A 22395-nucleotide genomic window follows, 5' to 3' on the forward strand; every position below is an offset into this window, starting at 1 on the left:
ATTCCACCTATCACGACGAGCCATTCCAGCACTGAACAAAATGCCATACCCTCTGTAAGCCACTTCCTTTCATGACAGCGTGCGTCTGCCAAGGCCAGTTGAATGAGGTGACCACATCTCCCTCAGAGCAAGAGCTGCAGCGGCTGGTTTCGACCACGCCAACACCTCCTCCGTCCACACACTCAGACAGCTGCCATGGAGTCAGGTATTCAGCACCGGTGTCTTCATTCATTCTACATCTCTGACGGGAGAAGGTCAGTGAAAGTGATGGAAATGCCTGCTGTGACTTTAGTGGCTAACTGCAGATCTGAGTGCAGAAACCTTTTTTTTTTTTTAAACACCAAGGAGCACAAGCAAAAAGTTATTGTTACTATTGTGACTGAATCTATACCATGTAAGGGTCCACCGAGAGGTAAACCGTCCGAACAAGAACATCCCCATCTGTCAGGTCAGGCGAGAAGGTGATCTCTTCCAAGCGGAAATTTTCAGGAACTGGCTCCCCGTTTCTGCCTAGTTGTTCCCATATAACAGGTTTTAGCAAATATTGGCGACACATGTGCAATTGTATTGCAGCAAAGGATACAATTATAAGGATACATACTATTCTTAGTTCTGACAAAAAGTTTGCCTACCTGGTCGTGCGTTGAGAACGACTCTCTGCGCCTGCATCTTTGCAAGTACAGTATCCCTGAAGTTATTGCACTCGCAACCAGACCTGGCAACAAATGCGAAGCCTCTTGTCAGTGCAAAGGTGGGTCACGGTGAAAAACTAGGGCAAGAGTGGTTCACAGTAAAAAAAAAAAAAAAAGAAGAAAGAAAGAAAGCAATAAAAATGACCGGCTAAATACGAAAACGTATTAATAACACTGTGTTTACATTACCGAGTCGATTCTTGTTTGTAGGCTAGCAGAAAGTCGAGAGACCCTTTAGTTTGTGACGTTCAGAGCAAAGCAAGATGCCTACCTGTGACCAGCTTCCGTCTTCGTCTACGTACCGCTCGGCTTATTTTCCAGCTGGAGATTTTTTTTAAAAAATATTTATGGAAAATAATTACAAGGGAGTATCTACATTATAATAATTATTAAAACGTCTAGCAACTTTTTTTTTTTTTTTAACGGGTACTCTCTTTATGTCTTGCCAACATTCCAAGTGAAAGTGAAACGTCCTCCCTGTCCAGCAGCAGCTTACCATCTTGCCATTCAGAGACGGGTGCACCGTTGAGCCGTTAAGGGAACTCGGTTACAATCTGAAACGGTATGCGCCCACGGCAATCCCTTTTATTACTCAGTTTCACCAACTCTGCAGCTATTGAACACGTTCAGCCATTCAGTTTAACCGCATTTGTCACCACTGGCCGTCCGCTTCGCATCACAGGTCCTCAACTGTTGTAAGGCTCCAAGTGCTAGCTAAAGGCTAAACAGAGTCAAAGTGCCGCTGTGGGAAGTGACGCCTTGTGGAGGAATCCGAACTCATAAAACAGTTTACAGTGTTTTAGACAGCATGTCGCTGCCGTTACACTAGCAAACCGCCAGCTCCAGCTGCACGAAGGTACCGTCAAAACAGCAAGATGAAGGCCAGTGTGTCACGGAATGGCAGAGTTCTATGTAAGTAGCGTTATTCTAAGGATTTTTGTGCATGTCAAGTTGTGATAGGCGTTGAGGCTTATGGTGTACCTGATGGTTAAGTACGACGTTATCAGCTAAACTGGTCTGACACCCCCCTCCCTCCGTACCCCGTGTCCCGCAAGACGAATGAGAAATCTTAAAGTGCCACTCGGGCTTTGTCACATTCAGCCAAAGTCTGAGTGAAACATCTCTGGCTCACCTCTGTTGTGCAGAAAAAGCCTTTATCGATCACCAGATGGTGACCAGATTCCCAGCAGCATCAATTCTGCCCAAGTATCCAAATGTATAAGCGATTAACAATATTAAAAAATATCATCGATCAAGTGTCAGGGCTGCAACTGTTAATTATGTCCATTGATATTCAATGTGCCCGTTCATTTCTTGATCAAGGACTGGGCTTTAAAATATCCTCAAAATAACCTGAATGTATCTACACCTCTTTTCTCCACATGGTTTCATATCGCTTGTTATGTTCAGCAGTTATTAAGAAATGAGCTGCAGCCATCTTATATTCATTGTTTTTAAAATCATAAAATCAGTTCAGTGTATATATATGCAGCCTATATATATATATATATATATATATATATAGTCGTCTGCAAAAACGTACTGCCCTACTTCCGCGCTGATTATATCAGCTTAAAAGAAACCCAAACATGTTATTGATGCTTTCAACTCTTGCTTTATCTCCCAGTGAAGCAGTGTCATCAGAGAGGATACAGGATACATGTCGGTCTGACACGACTCCTTTTCAGCCAGTGCGTTTAGGTTTAACGGTTTATTGTCGAGAGTCAGAAGAGGAGAGACAGACCACAGGCCAACACAGCTCGGTCATTTCCTCTGCTGTGATGTTGCAAAGTCTGCAGCACCTAACAGCAAAATGTGATGGACACCTCCATTAGACGTGTGGGTGTCCATCGCTGTCATCCGTTTCACTCAATCGAAAACTTTTGGTCAGTTGATTAACTTTTTGTTAATTATGTGATTGATTTAGGCAAGCATTTTGTTCCAAGCAGATGTTTGCTTTTGTTGACAGCCTGTCCATTATAATTCATCATTTAACACGGTAGTCATGGAGTTGATGATGTTTTCCACCATTTTCACCTTCCTTTCTGGAAATTCAGCATCCACAAACAGAGCTGTGGTTACTCTCGACAGCCCACATCTCCTGGTCGATGGTTTTCACATGTAGTCTGTGACCCTGACCTCTTTGGATAAGGGACCACCACCGCCGCCGCCACCACACACACACACACACACACACACACACACACTCCCACAGAAAGTGTATCCCCATACATATAGCTGCCTCTCTTCCAAAACGGTATAATTATCTGTGTCTGTGTCAGCACTGCTCTTGATTATCAAACAACAGACAAGCAGCTGCAAGTTGCAGAATTGATCGGCTTCCAACGGGCAAACACTGAGCTGCAACTGCGCTGCCATCAAAGGAGACAGCGAGCATTGCGAAAACTAGCTGTTTACTAGTTTGTTTGGTTGCTCTTTTTCCAAGACTGAGCCGGAAGTGTTGAGGGCAGCCATCTAAAAGAGTTGGAATTTTTCTTCCACCTCCCTCGGGGCTTTTTCTGTAAGCTGGTGTTTGTGGCGCAACGAGCCAAACAAGCACACAAGCATTTCAAGAATTCTCTCGGTAGGAAAGGAAAAAAAAATATTATTATTTTTTTTTTTTTAATGTAGCGAAGGGAAAACGAATGTGAGTGCAGCCGGGTGCGTCCTTTCCCTCCATCCCCGCGGTCCTCCCCTGCGTGTTGGAATTTCCCGCATGGACTGAGAGGGATCTTGCTCCGTAAATTACAGCGCCCTGCGTGTCGGAGGAAGGCCTTTTATGGGCATGGAAGTGGGTGTGGCCAGCGAGCTTGTGGCGGGTGGTGGGGGAATCACAAGACGTGCAGGGGAACGGAGGCTCGTTTCACGGCGGGAGGCCGCATTGTCAGCGTGAGTTTTTTTTTTTTTTTTTTTTTTTTAATTTGTGTGTGTGTCTGTGTGCAATCACAGTGCAATAATGTGAAACAAACAGCGGCTGCATCTCAGCACATTAGAGCACTGATTCCTAGCAGGGAGGAGTCTGGTTACGCAGCGACGTCGAACCCCCCCTCCTTTTTTTTTTCCCCTTCTTGACTTCATATAAAGGAGTTGGGGGGGGTGAAAGGGAAAAAAAAAAAAAAAAAAAGAAAGAAAGTACCAGTGCGTGAGGTCAGCAGCGTAGCATGAGTCAACCTTGGGGATGTATGCAGTCATCATCGCGGGGCTGTACTGTGCGGGCCTGCTGCCGCTGCTGGCCGCGCGGATCCTGCGGGGCTGAGCTGCAGTTTGTTGCAGCTTTCGAGACGAACACAGTGAGTATCGGGGCTGAAGCAGCCGCGCCGATGACTGTGGCGACGACGTTGTTGCTGTTGATGTTGTCGTTATGGTCGACGCTGCGCGTTGTTGTGGCCACGGCTCGCTGACAAAGTTTTGTTTACGTCGCGGAGGTGGACTGGTGTGCGCACTCTCGGTACTCGGAAACCTCAGCGCGCAGGATGTGTTTTCATGTGTCCGTCCGAGCGGACCGCACACTGACAAATGCACGGGAGACAAACGTGACGTATGAACCTTTTTGACAAGTTGAATCGATCGGTTGTGTCCGCGTGCTCTGCCAGCGCACTTTTTTTTTTTTTTTGGGGTCAAAACGGGCTGCATTGTTGGTTCGTTGCAGGGAGACATGGCATTAGTGGCTGGATAATCCGTGTTCTGCAACAAAGGGCTTCTCGTAAATAGCGCTGAGCTGGCTGGCCACAGAAAGTGTTGTGGAGGGGGAGAGAGAGACAGAGAGGGAGGGGGGGGGGGATCCAGTAAGAGTCCTAACGTGTACGAAAACATGTGGGGTCTTCTTGCGCGTTTGTCATGTTGGTCGTTTCTTGCACGGTGCAGGCCGCGTCGCCGCACGGGCTGATTTAAAATAGGAAATGGCGATGGATTAGGGCGGCTAATGATGCTTGACATTTATTTTAAGCCAATTTACCGTGTTATTATGAGGCTAAACCCCGGGCTTGTGTAAGGTTGCACTTGTGATGCGTCATGGTGATCCTGCTCCTCGGATCGAGTGTGCGTTCGTTCGATAATCGAATAATTTGATAGTCATGCTCACACAGCATGACAGCTCCGTGATCAGCAGAGGGTTGTTTGTTTGTTGTTGTTTTGTTGCTCCCAAGCAGGTTCACTCCGCAAGAACGATTTGGATCTGTGTTCGGTGCGCATTTCCACAGAGAAGGCCACATAGGATGTGACAACAAGTCTATAGGCATGGGCTACCGTCACATGGCCCCGCTGATGCGCACACAGCGTGGTCATTCACTTTCCCGTGTCAGTCGTGCCCCTGAGCCAGTGCAGGATCTGAACAGCTGCAGCCGTCTATTTTTAGGCAGCGTGTGTTTTGCCCGGCCACCGGAGTAAATGGTGACATTTGTCAGTCACTTCTTAAGATGTCAAGAGGCGGTCTTTTGCCAAGTCCACGTTGAGAAGATTCTGGTATTAATTTGTGCAGTTATCTTGTTAAATTGTTTTGTGCAACGCGAGTCCACCAATAGGCAGATTCTTTGATTGTGTTTATTCCCACAGTCTCTTAATGAGAGACTGCTCTTCAGATCGCTACCTGCTGCACTGGCTTTTCTTTTCTTTTTTTCCTACTCTGCACAGATGGAACAATTAAAGTTTGAACAGAAACAGTCAGGATCTTGCATCTTGAAATCTGGCAGCCTGCGCTGTGCCAAAGTCTGCTTTGAAACCCGGCCACCACATGATATATTCCTTATCAAAAACGTGTTGCCACAGCGATTTTCAACATCCTCTGTAAGCTACCAAAAGCCTGTGAGGACGGTGTGACTTTTTTTTCCTGCTGTCTTTTGTTTTTTTCTTTTCTTCCCTTTTTGCATAGATGGTTGCACCATGACTCATGTTGGCTCACTTTTGGTTGCCCTTCCTTTTTGAGACAGCGGCCGAGGTTCAAAGGGCACGGGTTCCCTATTTCACCTCTGATGAGTCACAAAGGAGTGGTTTTTCTATCACGTTCAGTCGGCAAGCTGTGCCAGTAGTTTGGCGGGGGTAAAAAAAAAAAAAAAAAAAGGAGAGAGAGAGATGACTTTCTGTTACTTGTCATGTGAGCTGTGAGGGGGAGTATGATAAGGAGTGATGGGGTGAGTCGGCCTGTGATGAGTCTCTTTTTCTCGCTGTGCGTCTGTGTCCCAGTGCAGCTTTAATAGCTTGCCGTTAACACACGGCCCAGTGACATGCTGTAATGACATTTCCAGTAACTATTGATTAAGCCGTCTCCATAAGCTGCCTTTCCTGTGCTTCCACGAGTCTGTGCGGGTCTGGTCATTTACTGTATGTGCTGGCCTGCACAGTGGACATAATCCGTGCATCATGTGAGCTTAGCGAGTAGAACTGCCCCTCCCCTGCACCACTCTCACACCCCATACCTTTCAGTGGACATCTATTGTTGAAAAAGCAAACAGCAGATTTTTACATGGTAGAGTCAGGGATGCTAATGAGGACCCCCCCCCTCTGTGGGGACCCCTTTGGTCCGACTGCTGAATGCTTGACCTCTTTCTCGTTTCTCTCTCTATGCAGGGTTTTGCCCATGAATGAGACGAGCACACCGGCGTCTTCAGATCTGTCCACCCCCAGCGGGAGACCTCTGAGCAGGTCACGAAGAACTTAAGAGAGAATAGAAGATAACCTTTGTTGAGCTGGCTCCTGCTCACGCTGATGTCATCAGTGTAGTGTTGCAGCGTCATTTCACTGGTTTTTCTTATTTTAGTAAATTCGTTTTTGTGTGTTAATAACGCCAGGAGACACCCGTTGGAGTGCTTGGTTTGAATACCCGCTTCGGCTTGTTCATGCCAGTCATGAGCGTACCAGCCCAGCAGAAACCCAACGCCAAAAGAACGGGCAAACGCATCACGTTTTTCAGCGAACAAACTGTAGGGATGAAGGAGACTTCTCAGCACCCTGAAGGGGCCTACTACGTCCCAAGTGGCACTGCCTCGGAACCTGGACAAAGTGAGGCTGCAAGTACCGTGACTTCCAATCCTGAGGGCCCTCACATGTACCTCAACTCTGTCATCTTCAGCCCGGATAAGGGAGACCAGAACAGGGGTCATTATCAGCAGACTGTGCCAATGAAGTGGGCTCACCAGGAGCCCAGTCAGCAGCAGCCATCACTGTCCCAGCAGCAGAGAGCTGCCTCTTGGAACACCATGTCCAACTGGGGGCAAAACTTTGCAAATTACATTGGAGGACTTAACGTAACGGACTCAAGGACCCAGAATGCATTTGCAAAATCGATACACGAGACCTCTGGCTTACAGCCACATCAGCAACCCCCGAGCAGAGCGGCAGACAAACCTGCAGTCGAAGCTTACAGGGATGCAGCCAAAGCGCGGGGGCTGGAGTGGGAACAGCAGCAGCAGCAGCAGCAGCAGCAGCAGTCCCAGGCCTTTCAGGAGACTCTGAAACCCGGATTGCTGAACGCCCAGCAGCAGAGTGGATCCCACCCTGGAGGAAGCTCGGTCTTGCAGCCCTTCCAGTTGGCCTTTGGTCAGCCCAAGCAGCACCTGCCAGCTTACTACCAGGCCTTCCAAGGGAACAGGACCACTCTGCCCAACCCGCCTAACTACTCAGCACCCAACGCTAAACCCCAACATCACTTACAGCAGCTGCAGAAGCAAGAACAAATCCAGCGCCAGCAACAACATCACGCCATCCAGCAGCAAATTCAGCACCATCAACAAATGCAGCAGCAACAAATCATACAGCATCCACAGCACGTGCAGCAGCAGCTGCAGCAGCAGCTACAGCAGCAGCAACAATTACAGCATGAGCAGCAGCAACAAAAGATACAGCAACAACAGCGGCAACAGCTCCAAATTCAGCAGCAAATGCAACATCAGCAGTTGCAACAACAAAACCCCCATGTGCTTGACTATTACCCCGGTGTGCAAAATGCACACCCTCACCCACAGCCTGTTGTGGTACACTCCCAGGAGTCCTCTGCTCCGGCGCCCCCAAAGATCCAGGAACCGATCATCCAGGACATCACCCCCGAACCCCAGCAGCCCTCTCATCCGCCGCAGCTCCCCTTGCAGTCTGAGCCGCCGTCGCAGCCTCAGACGCAGCTCCAGTCCAAAACGCAGCCCCGCAGATCCAGACGGCTGTCCAAGGAAGGTGGGGCCCCATCCGACAACCCCTTTCTCGCCGCTTCCTCGGATCAGGCTGCAGTCGGGCCACAGGGGTCTGAAAACGGGGCCCGTGACATCCAGGCAGCGCCAACAGGCGTCATCCAGAGCACGCGGAGGAAACGCCGCGTCTCCCAGGAAGTCAACTTGGAGATGCTAGCTCAAGAGGCCTCTGAAAGGAAGTCTCCATCGCATGACAAGGTAAACAAATGGGTTCGATTTGAAAACTCATCAGAATCTACAACCGTTATTTCTTTTGCCTTCTTTCTTTTTCCTCTTTTCTTCCGCCCCCTCACCTGTTTCTCAGCTGCCATCTCTCCACAGCTATGAACGCTGACAGAGCTGGACTGGATGTTCTGACTTCCAGTCATCGAAGCTTTAATTGTGAAAATTTCAGCAGGGGCTAAAAAGAAAAAAGGAAAAATATTTTCTTCGTGTTATCCCAGGGTATAATTGCATTGGGACTTTAACTCCCACGACAGGAGTGCAAACTGGAACAAAACAGCCTAATGTGACTGCCAGAAAAAGTGTGCCAAAGCTTTTTATTGTTTGTGATTAACGCCTTGCTGGAAGAGATGCTGAGTGTAATCAGCAGCCAGTCAAGTGTGCAACACAGACCGAGCTGCTCGGCTCTACCTTGTAAGGGATAAAAAAGATCAACCTGGAAGGAGACTTTCCGCTTTGAGTGATGCCACAAGGGTGAACTACTATTCATTAGGGCCTTCTTGTGTGACTTTTTTTCGCTCTAAAGAGATGTCCTAAATGTGTGATTCACCACCGTATAAAGCCTTGCACTTCTCTGTGTTTATGTGCTGAATGTCTCGATTGTGCAACAAGTCGTGTTGCCAAACAGCACTTTGCATGTTTGTACTTTAGCTTGGCCCTGCTGTGAATTTGCCTCGTGGGTAGCTGATCATACAAAAGTGTGTGTTCGGTTACATGCCTGCACAACACCACCCCCCACTCTCACCCTTTAAAACAGAGAAACTCCAGCTCGTCCTCCCCCCCTGCCTTTATACAGAGAGGTGTGTGGGGGGTGGGGGGGGGGGGGGTGGGGGGGGGGGGGTGCAGGGGTTGCCTTGCCCTGCAGTGCTCAGCAGAATATCTCTCCACTGCTCTGGTGTAAGGGCTGGAGTTTTCCACCAGCAATAATAAAGCACGCATCCAGCACAGCCTCAGTGCTGCGTGCTTCTGTGCCCATGACGATGCAGCGTTCAAAGACGGTGGGCGTCTGCCTTCGAATGTCTTATCATGTGGTGGTTCAGATGGTTTTGGATTTGCTGCAGTCCAGAGCTGATGGCTGATCTTAAGTACACGAGCCGCTGTTGTTCGCTGTGGTTTCTCAAAGTGAAAAAAAAATGTGAACCATGCATAAGGGGGCAGTTCCACTTGATGTCTGTGTGAACTCTGTCGCTGTAAGTGCTGCGCGCAGTTTTATGAGTGCTTCTGTGATAGTGGCATGCTGAAAAGCCGGGACATTGCAACTAGTGGAACGGTTATTTTCCACGGCTCACTGCTTCCTGTTCACACTCTGTTTGAGCATGGTTTTGTTGATTGTTGGTTTTATTCTGATTTACTGTACTACAGTTTGGCAGCCTGCTTGCGTTAAATTGGAAATAAGTTGCCTGAGAGTCGCCTGAGTGTGATGAACTCGTAAGCTGCACCTCAAAGTGTTGCAAGAAGGGCCAAAATGCAGGGGGCCGTCTCTTTTGATTCCTTCTTCTTCTTCCGTCTGTAAAGGTCTTGCTTGTCTTCTTTGAAATCCTTTTTTTTATAATTTTTTTTAATCCTCTTTTTTTGTAATAAGTTTGTAATAATGCTTGTTTGCTTTGGGCATCGGCATGCAAAGTTTCCACGTACTTAAGAAAAGGAAAGCGTTTGTTTTTTTGTTTTTTTCGAACTTGTGCTCTTGCATCTTTATTAGGAGCCGCGCAGGCCGTGGAGTCCCGTCCAGCCAGACAGTATGAACGCAAAGCGGCCACGAGACGACAGCCTTCTTCCGCTGGTCATCCCCGTATCGGTTCCAGTCCGGAGGCAGGAACCCTCGTCTCCTGACAGGGACCAAGCAGCTCTGGCATCCAACTGGCCTCCCAGACCTTCAAACCCCCAGGACCTGGGCCGCGCAGATCACAAGCCCTCGGTAATCGTCACCCGCCGACGCTCACTCAGGAATTCCTTATCAGAGAGCTCAGAGCAGGTGCGTGCATATTAATTTGCTTCGCTATTTTTGTTTTGTTTTGTTTTGTTTTTCGCGGTCAAACCAGAGCAGTTCCATTATATTATCCTTTAGAAGACTTTTACCAAACAGTCAGAGGAAAGCGACAAATATCTGGGGAGGTAATCGTCTTCTGTCTCACCGTCGTCGTCAGTCTAGTTTTTTTTAGCTGTTTTAATTCCAGCTATAAATCCTTGAATTCACCAGCACACTTTCCCTTCCCCCACCATGTTCCATGGTCTTCCCTACCCCCATTTCACTCCTACACATTTTTCTCCCTTTCCGTCTTTCATTTGGGGGAGAGGATTTGGTGAACTAGTTGCCCTGTCCCAGATCGGGCAGATTAGCAGGGTTTAGCACTTTGATACTGTACATTATGTACCGTACAGTTGAGGTTCGGAGTCCCCTTTGTGAGATTTCTCTGTATTAAACAACTACACGAGCCTGCAGTATTTTTGTTGTTGCTTCTTGTTCGGGGGAAGAAAAAAAAAAATCTACAAGTTTGCGCAGACGCATCTTTTGTTAAAGTAACATCTTTGCATTGCTTTTGCATCCCAGAATGACGGCGCCGAGGGGGAAAAAGATGACGACAGCAAAAAGTCCAAGCGGCGCCCCCGGCCCGAGCCTCTCTTCATCCCGCCGCCCAAACCTGGTCTATTCATCGCCCCGCCCGTCTACTCCAGCATCACGCCCTACCAAAGCCACCTGCGCTCCCCCGTTCGCCTCGCCGACAACCCGATCACGATACCCCCCTACACGCCTCCCCCCATCCTCAGTCCTGTACGCGAAGGCTCGGGCCTCTACTTCTCCACCTTCCTGTCGTCCACTTCAGCCAGCGGCCCCGGCCTGCCGCTTTCTGCGACGCCCAAGTCGGCCTCGCGCAGCTTGTTGCGTTCCAGTAAGTGTAAAAAAAAATAAAAACATGCAGGGTTTCATCTAATTATCCGAGGGGAAATCTAAGCTGTGGAAACTCACACCTGATACTCTCTGTGCACTTGGAAACTTCTGGCAATATTTTCCAATTACTGATCGAATGTCAGAGCACATGACTAGTTTGAGTGAATTATGATGGCTGCTGCGTGAATGCCAGAATCGAGCCTCCTGTATGGCCAACGCAGGCTAAATATTCAGGACAGATTAGTTTCTTAGCAGCTGTAAAAAAAAAAAAAAATTGTCACTGAGCATGTTTTGTGTTTTGCCGTTCTTCAGACAGCTGCGACATCACCCCGCCGGTTTTGTCTGCTATGAGCGAGGCCACTCCAGTCTGCATAGAGCCGTGAGTATTTCCCTTACCTTCTTTCGTTGTGGAAGTGGTGGTGGGCTGTGTGCCATTTATTTATTTATTTTGTTTCAAAGAAGAAACACGGGTGCTCGAAACCATGCATTATCTTTGCTGCAATAATAGCCCTGAGATCAATTATTCAGAGCGCAGCACTTGGTTGAATCATGAATGGTCTCGATGGAGAACGGAGCTCTCGTTTGTGGCCGCCGTACGCTCCTCCACTGTTCCCGCAGGAATCTTTTGCCCTGACATCCACAGCTAGCATTGGTACCAGCATTTGCCTTTCTGGCCTAATCTCTCTCAGCAGAATGCGTCTTCCCATTGTGAGTCCGTATAACTGTCAAGTTAAAAGCTCCAAAGATGGAAGAGAAAGGCTGGCGGCCCCCACAGATGTTGAAGTCATAATCTGGAAGATGTTCTGTTTGATCGCCATAGTAACCGCAATGATCTCCAGGCTCAGTTTGTCCCTTGTTAAAACGGCGCAATCGACTGTCAAAAAAAAAGAATTGCCCCGAGTTACCGTTGGCTATAATTAGAGTGGAAAACGTGACATTATCTTTGATAATGTCCTGTGTTTCCTTTGGCTGCCTCTCAGAAACTGACCTCAGTTTTCACAAGCTGGAGGTGATTTTATTTTTATTTTTTATTAGTGACATAATAAAGCACCTCAATAATGTGAACATGGTAGTTTAGTAGTTTTGAAGTATCGAATAAATAAACAAAAGCACACAAAAAAAAATCAAACTTCAATTTAAAAAAATGGATGAATATCACACAGCAATGGAAAAAAAACTTTTTTTTTTTTTTTTTTTTTTTGCTTTCCTTTTTATTTCGTTTGATAGTTTGTTTCCACTTGCCGACGTCCTCTACTCTAAAGCCATTAGCAACCCAGCCCACACTTTCTGACAACACTGCACAGCTTAGTTAATTTAGCTCCAAACCAGGTAATGGAAATCTGGCTAATGTCCATATTCTATTTCTACCTAAAATCCAGATGTAGAGAAACACATCCAGTTCTAATCCTTCATACTCAGGTCAGTTGTCAGTGTCCCACAGCCAAAAAAGTTAAGAAAAGTACTGTATAGAGGGAGTCAAGAGATGGAATCAAATGTGAGGGTTGATTCTCTGATCATTTCAAACTTATTCACGAGTAAATTCAGTGAAGGGTAGACTTCAATGCATGGAAGCGAACTCGACCAAGTCGGACTTAGGGGGGAAAAAACTGTCACCAGCCAAGTTATCCCAGTAATGTAAACCAAGCCCCTGATGTCTGTTGACGCGCTCTAAGCGATATGTAGCAGTGCAGAGGAGGAGCTCGTGTTTGTAGTTGCATCAACACGGCGATGCAGTTTACTGCGGCGCATTGTGCAAGCCGGTGCCTGACTAATGCCAGCTGTTCAGCGGTTAGGAAGGGATGAATCGGCGAGGCTTCCCATAAATCGTGCTTTCGCTTTGGTCTGACTTTTCTCCCGAGCACAGAGCCATCACAGTTCAACTTTCGGCTGCCCACCTTCCCCTGGAGGAGGCTGCCAAAATACACACACACACACACACACACACACACTTAGCGGGAAATATTGCAGGTTCACTGGAAACGCAGGGGAGGGAGGGGATATCCTTTGATTATGTGGTGGCAGTCCTAATTTTCACAGATATCTGGTTTCCGTTGACACGTAAGCATGGCGAGAATTTAGTGTGATTTGCATGCATTCATTGGATTAATTGTCCTATTTTTCACCTGAGTGCGCATAAGACCGAGGGTCCATTTACATACGGCCGAGCCATTTTAAGCAGTTTGGATTACAAACGTGCGTATATGCTCTGCATTTTTCTGACTGTTGTCCAAACCTAACTGGGCAACATGCTTCAGCTCTGCAGTGTGCGAGGCGCAGTGCCTCAACAGTTGGTTCCCCCGTGACTATTTCAAGAACACGATAGAAAGAGAAGCGAAGAAATGAAAATATGACTGTGGAAATGGCACAAGAGCTTCACTGTGAAATTAAACTTGTATGCATACATATATATTAATGTTGATACAGGGAGCGGGGTCTTGTGTGAAACACTTAAGCGCATTTGTCTGCTTTCCAGACGGATAAATATTGGGTCACGGTACCAGGCGGAGGTGCCAGAGCTGAGGCAGCGGGCAGCTGTCGAGCAGGATCAGCATCGGGCAGAGCTGATTTGGGCTCCACTGAGCGAACTCGAGGAAAAACCTGGCTTTCAGCAAAAAGGTAAGGCAAAGCAATTGTCAAAGCAATTCAGAATGGCTTCATGGCCTCCAATCTTAAGCGTATGACTGAGTTTAATGGAGTTTGAAGCTAAAATCTGCATGCGATGCAATACTGTTTGGGAAATGTGTACAAAATTGGACTTGAGTACAGCTGATCTTTATCAACTGAAAAAGTCTATTTTAATATTTATAGCTGCCATTGCTGTAATCAGTCTTTCTTACCTGTCTTTTAAAAACAAACCAAAAAAAAACAACAAGCTGACATTCACCGTCTCTTTCAGTGGAAGACCTCATGCACCTGGCCTGCTCCAGTGTTTTGTGTGGAGGAGGAACCAACCAGGAGTTGGCCCACCATTGTCTGCATGAGTCTAAAGGGGACATAATGGTGAGTCCAACAGAGCGGTCCACGCTGAAAGGAATTCCCGCAGGTACTAGAAAAACGAGCGGGAGCTGTGTTTTCCACAGTTTTCTTCTAACGCACACAAGCCAACGCCGACTTGTTCCTTTCACAGATGTCCGTCCCTCAAAAATCCTCTGTAATCTTTATTTCATTCGTAATGCATCGAACAAGTCATAGAATTTTTTTTGACGTGCACGTCGTCCCTTTTGAGGGCTGATCTGAGCCGACGCGCGCACGGCCTTTGAGAGAATCCGCTGCAAAAGTTTGCAACTGCAACAAAAGCGAATCACAGCTCAATTAGCCGACAAGATTGGGGTTGATATCTTGAAAGTAAGATAAGCTCGGCGTCTTGGCTCTCAGCACCTACATTATTTCATTCTTTTATCTAAACCTCCTATACAATTTGGTGTCAGACTAACCGTGCAAACAAGAGTTTTGCAGGTATTCACATGCATATATCAAAAAGCAGCAGTGATGTGTTTAGATAAAAAAAAAAAAAAGTGATACTTTTAAGAAAATCTAACTCTTTAGTTCATAATTAAACAGGTTCTGAGTGGGACGTTTTGATTGCTTCCTGTCTGTTTGTAAACTGGAGTTTTACAGGGGTGGAAATGGTTCTCCGGCTCCTTTTTCTTGATCTTACATCTCTGTCAACCCCGATCTCTTGTGACCGTGTAAACGGCAGCTTCTGCAGTCTTCGGCTTAGCTCTCACTTATCATTGAACGGAAGTGAGTGATCTGTAGATTTTCACTTTGCTCTGTACTGAAACTTTTGTGGTGGTCTGAGATGACAGTGATAGTAAAAAAAGAAAAAAAACTGTTTGTTTGTTTAGCCTCAGGCAGGTCGACGCTCCTGTGTGGAGCTGCTGCCAGAGCAGAAACGAGTCGACCAATCGGTTGTCACTGAAAGCTCCGAGCTGGCATCGAGTCGTAGTTTCGAAATTAATTTGCAAGAAAATAGGCCAGTGCCTTGATATTTCCTTTTTCTTTTTTTGGGGGGGGCTTTTTATGCCTTTTATTAGATAGGACAGTGTAGAGAGACAGGAAGCAGGGGGCAGAGAGAGGGGGAACAACACACAGCAAAGGGCCGTCTGATGCGGGACTCGAAACGGGGCCGGCTGCAGCGAGGACTGTAGCCTCTGTACATGGGGCGCCTGCTTAACCCACTACGCCACAGACTTTTTTTTTTTTTTTTTTTTTTTTTTTTTTTGTATGGGATGATGAACTGAATGTCTTCGTGTTGGGTTGCCGTGCACGACGTGCCGAAGAAAATGCCGAATGTTAATAACCCTCCGGTCATTCATGGTGTAGTTGCTACGAATCTAGCTGGACAGACGGGGGCTCCACCCATACTGCAGCGGTGATGCACACTGTGCCTCATACCTATTGCGTCACAGTCAGACCACTAATTACATCAGAGCTTCCCATAAGGGCGAGGGGAGAGTGCAGAGCAGATATCCAAGGACGGAATCTTCCAAGCACAAGTGGAGCTCCACTTGGACGGCGGCCTGAGACGGCGCTCGTAAACTTTTCACAGCGCTCGAATAAAACGAGCCGCGCGGAGCCGAAAAGCCACAGCGAACGCTGCTAAACTCACTCAGAACGATGCGCCCGTGCACTTGTTGTAGTGATGTTGTAATGGTGTGAGGCAGCATCTCAAGTGGCATTTTCCCAGTCACACCGCCTCCACCAACAGAGAACACTGATCGTTATTTCTCAAATGCTATATTAGGTGGATTAAACAGAATCCAGATGTGTTGGAGGGTTCTTGCACACTAAAAGTGTCGTTTCATGGGCGGTCGGTGGCGTAGTGGGTACAGCAGGCGCCCCATGTACAGAGGCTACAGTCCTCACTGCAGCTGGCCCCGGTTCGAGTCCCGCATCGGACTCCCCTTTGCTGCATGTCTTTCCCCCTCTCTCTGCCCCCTGCTTCCTGTCTCTCTTCAACTGTCCTGTCAATTAAAGGCCAAAAAAATGAAATTAAAAAAAGTGTAGTTTCAGAATGGCTTTGCTGCACGTCAGCTCGAACTGTTATGTCACTTATGAGCTTCATGCAACCTAAAGCTGCCGCTTCAAGAAGACGTGCGTGCAGACCAAGAGATACTCAGCGACGTTGCAGCGATGCAATGAAGTCTGAAAACTTTGCCATTGCTGACATGTGAGATGCTGGAGCAAAGTAATCTTTGCTTCAGAAAATGACTTTGATTTAGTTTAATATGCATTAGTCATGGAGCACTTCAGTTTTCATTTATCAACCAACTAATTTCCGATTGATTCCTTTTTTCTTTGACTTACAGAAGATTTAATTAGGTTTTTTTTTCGACAGGGCTTGATTTATTGAGCTGAAATGCTAAATCATTTTTCTCCAGGATTGAAGCCGCCTCAACAGGAGCTGACTTGCAGCCTTATGCAGAGTCAACAGCGGAGCTTTCAGAGTGCCTTATGGTGCTGCTGGTGGAGATTTCAGGCCCTAGCGACCAGCGCTGGTCCAATGTTGTCTAGGAAACTACGAGGGGGTGGGGTGGGGGCCGTCAAAAGCGCCCACTCTCTGCAGCGGTCCGGCACAAGCTGCCCACTTCCAGCGTTCATGCACACTCAGATGGTTTCTCTCAAAGAGCCCAAAGTTATTTCTTACTCTGACACTGGCAGGAAGAGCCTCGGCATGATATAATACACCGAGGTATTTGCAGGAGGAGTGAGAATGGCAGTTATCTCATTCAGTGCTTACCAGCTGATTCAGTGTTTGGCTCGCTTTGTTTTACAGGGGTTAAAAGCACAACTGGAGCCCCGTACACAACCTAGTCAGCTCCCCTGCTTTGCCATGTCGATTCACTATTAAATGTTTTGGTTTTTTTCAGGCTGCTCTGTCCCTGCTCTTGCTGAGGAATCCAATCTTCCCTAAGTCTCATCATCTGTCCAGCTACCATTACTCAGGTAAGCCTCAGACTCGGCGCTCTACCCCCCTTTTTCTGTCTCTCTGTGGGCTAAACAGTGACAGACCTTCTAAGCCCGGAGCAGTGCCTCAAAGCGGGGGCAGCTGCAGCAGTGAGAGTGTGGCGCTGGTGCCCTGGATGACTGTGGAGGATTGTCAGGGTCAATGCGAAGAGGGTGTGGGGGGGGTGGGGGGGGTTACAGCGTGTGGTTAATCCCAAGCAGAAGACAGGAGAGCCATTGTTTATCTGGTGATTTTCAGCGTGCGTGTGTGTGTGGTTTTAAGAATGGGGGGGCTGGGATTGAACTCGTCTCCACACACACCAGAATGTTAATGTGGAGGCAGTTTTGGAGCAGGGATGTGTCGTTTGTTTAGGTTCTTTTTTTCTGTTAAATTTGCCACAAACGCATTGCATCTCTCTTCCTCCGTCTCTGTTTTTGAATGTCTTCCTAACTGCCCTCCTCCCTCCCTCAAACAGGATCAGACAGCTGGACGGCAGCCGAGAGACGCCAGTTCAACAAAGGCATTACTGCAAACAAGAAGGACTTCTTCATGGTGCAGAAACAGGTATGTGTAAGCTGTAGATACGAAGCACGGGGAAGTTTTGACTGCACCCACTCACTCCCATTGAGTGGGTGGAGGAAAGGGAAATACAGTCACTGTGGAACATTGTTTCCTTTTCTGGTTTCTGATTAGTTGCATTGTCATCGTCAATTATTGCTTTCCCACAACAGTGCACGGTGATATGAAGTGAGGTCAAACAAAAAGGAAAGAAACTTACTTAACAATTCAATCCTTCATTATAAAAGATGGAGGCATATTCTCTGAGAACATTTTATGAGCACTTCTGATTACAGAAGAAATGACTGAAAATGGCACACAAATCTCTTCAGTCAACTGAAATTGAGTTGCATTTAGGAAAGTCGTTGGTCTAAGCTACCAAAATATACAAAAATAAGAGTGCGTGTGTGTGTGTGTGTACGTGCGGTTCACAGGTAACGACTAAGACGGTGGCGCAGTGTGTGGAGTTCTACTACACATACAAGAAACACTTGAAAATGGGCCGCAATGGAACGCTCATTTATGGCGAGGCAGAGCCTTTGGAGAGCAAGACCACCGGGGAGGAGCTGGAACACAAGGTCAGACACGTCCCAGACTCAGTAACTCAACTTCAGACAGAAAGGCGTATAAAGATGTGCAGAATTTACTGAGACAGAGGACATCTGCTACTTATAGTCGTGTCAGGGCGAAAAGAAGAAAAAGACATGGGGCTACAAGAACGGGTTCTATATAACCTGATAGAACAGATGTAGTTTGATATGATGTGTTTTTACTAGGTGTACAACTTCATTTTGTAACTGGACGTTTCACTCCGAAGAAGTGCCGTCTTATTCATTTCTCCTCTCGGGCCAGCAGGGTTCTCACAGACTGGAGCCACAGCAGGAGGAGGACAGCAGGAAGTGGGAAGGCTCAGCTGACAGGAAACCGGATGTCTGTCCCACCAGGGTGACACACTCGCTGCAGTCCGCTGAGAATGTGAGTGTGAAACGGTCGACGCCGCACGGAGCCATCCCAGTGTGAACAAATACGATAGGTTTGATGGCTGATCGGCAGCTCGACACGAGGGTCAGACGCTTTCATCGCCGGCCTATGCTGGTTGTCAGAGTTCTTTTTTGACCAGTTGGGAGCCAGGTGCTGGATTTGCTGTTGTGTTTGAGACACTGTTATTTCTATTGGCACAGATTTGGATTTAACTGGCATAGGCAGGCACCATCCAGCTGGTGCGGCTTGCTTTTCCCAATTATTCCCCCTCTTGTTTTGTTTGCACATAAAGTGAACAACCGTTCTATAAAGGCACACAGGAAAAACATTTACATCTCCACACACATTACCTGCAAACAAAAGCCAGAGCGGGAGATGGCAGGAGCCTCGAGACAAGATGTTATACAACATGAAAATTTACATATCGCAACAACCTCCCACATGTTTTTGGTTCAGAAAGCTAATCTGGCCTCATCACACACACTTTTGTCCTTTTGAACTCTGCACAGGCTTGGTGCACGATGTGTTGGATTTGCTGCCCCCCGCTGGGGTTTTGGAGGAAATATCTTGTCGGGTCCACCTCCCTGTATTGTGCAACTCCCGTCTGTCTGTCAGTAAACAATGGCTCGACAACAAACTCTTGTCCTTCGTTCGCATTTTTGTTGACAGATGTGCCAGGCTGCGTTTGAATTGCCGTTTCCTCAAACTGCATGCATGTTTACGGGTAGACGTCTGCATACTCTCCTTCATAAAAGCTGCTCATAAAGCTCATTATTTACCGTAATATTGCACCCAGCAACTGTCTTGAAAGTATCCCGAGCCTTTGTGATAATGACACCTCTGTTATTTACTGGTTGTGTGCAGCCCGGGACCGTCCTCATCATGAAGGGCCAAGAGGACGTGGGGAGGGAACAGCCGCTGTCCAGGGTCATCCACCCTCCTCACCCGACCCCTCCCGGCTCCAAGCCGCGCTACGATGGTAACGCACGCAAGACTTGCCCCACGACGGGCAACAAAGGCGCCACGACGGGCAACAAAGGCGCAGCCGGTCCGGAGGGAGAGTTCCCCTGCAAGAAATGTGGCAGGTCAGCGATCAGAAATGCCACCGCTGTTGTGTTTGAGACGCTAGTAATTGCTCCATACTCATTCGAATGACCCAGGCGGACACAAATGTTACATTTCTGCAGCAAATATTTGCCCACTTGGAGTATGAATTGGCAAATAGAAGCAAGTGTCTCTGAGCGTCTGTCTGAAAGAATTAACCGTCCTGTCATGCTCGGCTGAATCACAGCTCGTCCTCTGGCAACACCGGCCCTGTTATTGCCAGCCGTGTCCTAGCAACTGAAGCACAGAGTAGATAAGGCGCATCACGCCTCTCGTCAATCCAACTCTGCCCAGTGACTTGACAAGAGCTGCGCTCGCTCTTTCAATGCTGAACCTGCTCAGTGTCGTCACCGCAGGAGAGCAGAAAAACCGTGCCGCGTGACTCGATAGTCATCGTGGAATTAAACTGTCCTCCAGACTTTGAGAGAGATTAAAGGATTTCAATAAGACGTTGGGTTACTTTTAAACCAGAAATGGGAGAATTTTTTTTTTTTCTTCTCTTCGTGTTGATATTCTTAAGATGTTTTAGAATCTTTTGAATGTTTAAAGACGAAACAATTCGTGTGAATAAGTGTGAGGTGTTTGTGGCGCCGAATCCGTGCAAGTGAATTTTTAGTTAAGTCCTCTCATTATTAAGCCTCACCTCAGTGCAATCAGACTGAACTTTGATCAAAGTCTTTATGGGGAGGCGGAGTATTCCCAGTGTGCATGTGCTAAATTTGGAAACCGTAAACCAGCAAGAAATCTTTAACAATGGGCAAGTAATCCAGTGTGCGTGTCTTTGAAGTCCCGATTAGCGACTCCATCCACCAATATTAGGAGGACTCACTACACACAAACATCTGGCAAAGTCATATGATCCACTTAAAGAAGGGCAGGGAAGAATTGGTAAAAAATGCGAATGGGTGAAACATCTCTCTGTCATCATTGCACTCTAACTTCAGCCAGTCAGATCAATCAAGCGTGACCAGAGGACGCGGGCAGTAAATAAAAGCTGCCTCGGTGCTATGGACTGTCTCGTTGCTGTGATGTGAGAATTGAGAAATTGATTGAACTTTGTCGTGATCTCTTTGGCCAATGATCTCTTTGACCCCGATCCTACAGGATTTTCTACAAGGTGAAGAGCCGCAGTGCCCACATGAAAAGCCACGCCGAGCAGGAGAAGAAGGCAGCGGCGCTGCGGCAGAAGGAGGCCGAGGAGCGGGCCGCGGCGAAGGCGGCGGCCGAGGCCGCGGCTGAGGCCGCTGCCGAGGCCGCCGCCTTCCTGGCCGCGCGGCAGCAAAACGGAACGCGGCAGGCCGGCGGCGACAGCACCAACGACGACTCGTCAGGCAGAGAGAACGAGGACGATGAGGACTGGCAGTGAGAGGAAGGCCGTAGACACTGACCGCACTACTCGGAGCAGCTTTTTCTCTGGGATGAGTGAAGTGGAATTTTTTTTAAAAATCAAATTTAATTAAGAAGAAAAGAAAAAAAAAAGAAACCCTCCAGTGAACTTTGTATGTTTCAAGACTCCAGTTGCTTGCACATTCAGGGACAGATGGACACCGTGTACTGGTTTAACCCGTGAATGCTCAGACTGTTTGAGAGTGCGGATTTCTGTGACAACGTGCTTTCCTAGAACTCACCAACTCCCCTTTACTCGGCTTGTAAAGCCTCTCAAGAGTTTACCTCTCTTGCTCACAGGGCTCGGTGAAATCAAAGCCATGCCGCTCCTCTCGGGCGCTGGCCCGTTCTCCCCCAGCCGCGGCCTTCCTTAGCACTTTGAGTCTCGCCTCGCTTTGTCCTGAAAGGCGTGTTGGACTCCCTTTTCCTCTCACGATGAGCCACGGCAGGCGGAAAAAACGAATGGAAGGCCGTGCCGTCGCTTTCTCTGCTCTTTAAGACGGACGAATTGAACGACGGCGTGCAAACTGTCGCCTCCGTCGCCACTTCTCTGGACTCGCAGCTGCCAAAAGCTTTATCGACGCATGAAATGGGTTCTCTGTTTATTTGGGCTTCAGTTCTGTGAACCCCCCCCCCCCTCCCCGTCAGCCCTCATCACCCTTTATAGCCCCGGTTTGTTCCTCACTGTTGATGCCTTGGATGTTCTGATGGTTTTTATGTCGAAATGACAATCAATTTTACACTGTTGGTGTTTTGTTTTTTTTTATGAATATAAACAGGTAAACATTACTTTTCCTCTGTAGCTATATATGGTTATTGTTGTTTATGTGAGTATACCTGTCTGTGATTAATATTATTATTATTATTATTATTATTACATACTGGTTTTGGCTGCAATTTTATTAAGCGCTTTTTGGCGTTTTTGTCCATAGAGTTGTTTTTTTTTTTTTATTATTATTATTTAAACAAAAATAATGCTACTTGCTGCCTGTTTATAACTGTGAGATTTTCTTTTCTTTTTCTTTCCTTTTTTTCCTTTCTTTTTGGAAGCCAGAAATGAAGAAAAGGCAGAAATGTATGTGCAATAGAACAAGTTGGCCCCCTGTTACCTGAGTGGTCCGACCCCCCCCCCCCCCCCCCCCCCGTCATGCTTACAACCAGCTGCTCTGGATGCCGACCCTGTAACTGATAGGAGGTACTGACTGAGACTGTTGAAACTGCAGGTCTCTGCAGATACACACAACAAAGCAGAAAGACGACCCAATCCCCAACTTCCACACACATTTCAGTGTTCAAGGCACGGTTCACGGCCCCCGAAAATTTGTTGTATTTGTTGAAAATTTGTCAGTAAATCAACAATCAGACCCTGAGAGAGGCAGAAACTTCTGATCTTTAAACACGGTCCAGATTTAACAGGTGATCTGAACGTTTTCTTTGTCTTAG

The 22395-nt window shown here is 47.4% G+C and overlaps 2 protein-coding genes across 6 annotated transcripts in view; one reads left to right on the top strand and one right to left on the bottom strand.

Annotated features, from left to right (window-relative positions):
* The window catches only part of ptgr2 (prostaglandin reductase 2), a 4108-nt gene extending 2428 nt beyond the window's left edge, over positions 1-1680 (bottom strand). The window contains exons 1-5 of one of the 2 annotated variants that reach the window (XM_075448958.1): positions 1189-1680; positions 882-1013; positions 633-715; positions 392-510; positions 50-241 (exon numbers count right to left, since the gene is read on the bottom strand). In XM_075448958.1, coding sequence (XP_075305073.1) covers positions 50-241; positions 392-510; positions 633-669 — 348 coding nt within the window. In that variant the 5' untranslated portion in view covers positions 670-715; positions 882-1013; positions 1189-1680. Of the gene's footprint in view, positions 1-49; positions 242-391; positions 511-632; positions 770-881; positions 1014-1188 lie in introns of both variants that reach the window. The other variant, XM_075448957.1, reaches the window with a different exon arrangement.
* Positions 1200-22081, top strand: mideasb (mitotic deacetylase associated SANT domain protein b). Of its 4 annotated transcripts, none has more exons than XM_075448953.1 (13): positions 1200-1604; positions 6255-8062; positions 9786-10058; positions 10635-10974; positions 11286-11352; positions 13447-13589; positions 13870-13973; positions 16847-16922; positions 17399-17487; positions 17916-18059; positions 18337-18456; positions 19327-19547; positions 20671-22081. In XM_075448953.1, exons 2-13 carry the CDS (start codon positions 6524-6526, stop codon positions 20930-20932), a joined length of 3378 nt encoding a protein of 1125 aa, XP_075305068.1. In that variant the 5' UTR covers positions 1200-1604; positions 6255-6523; the 3' UTR covers positions 20933-22081. The 4 variants fall into 4 exon arrangements, with proteins under 4 accessions (XP_075305068.1, XP_075305067.1, XP_075305070.1 ...); XM_075448952.1 differs by lacking the exon at positions 1200-1604 and adding an exon at positions 3643-3982; XM_075448955.1 differs by lacking the exon at positions 1200-1604 and adding an exon at positions 3643-3982 and having other exon boundaries at positions 9786-10001.
* Positions 22082-22395: the final 314 nt, after the last annotated feature.

The sequence above is a fragment of the Odontesthes bonariensis genome, chromosome 17 (assembly GCF_027942865.1).
Source record: "Odontesthes bonariensis isolate fOdoBon6 chromosome 17, fOdoBon6.hap1, whole genome shotgun sequence".
NCBI classification, from domain to species: domain Eukaryota; kingdom Metazoa; phylum Chordata; class Actinopteri; order Atheriniformes; family Atherinopsidae; genus Odontesthes; species Odontesthes bonariensis.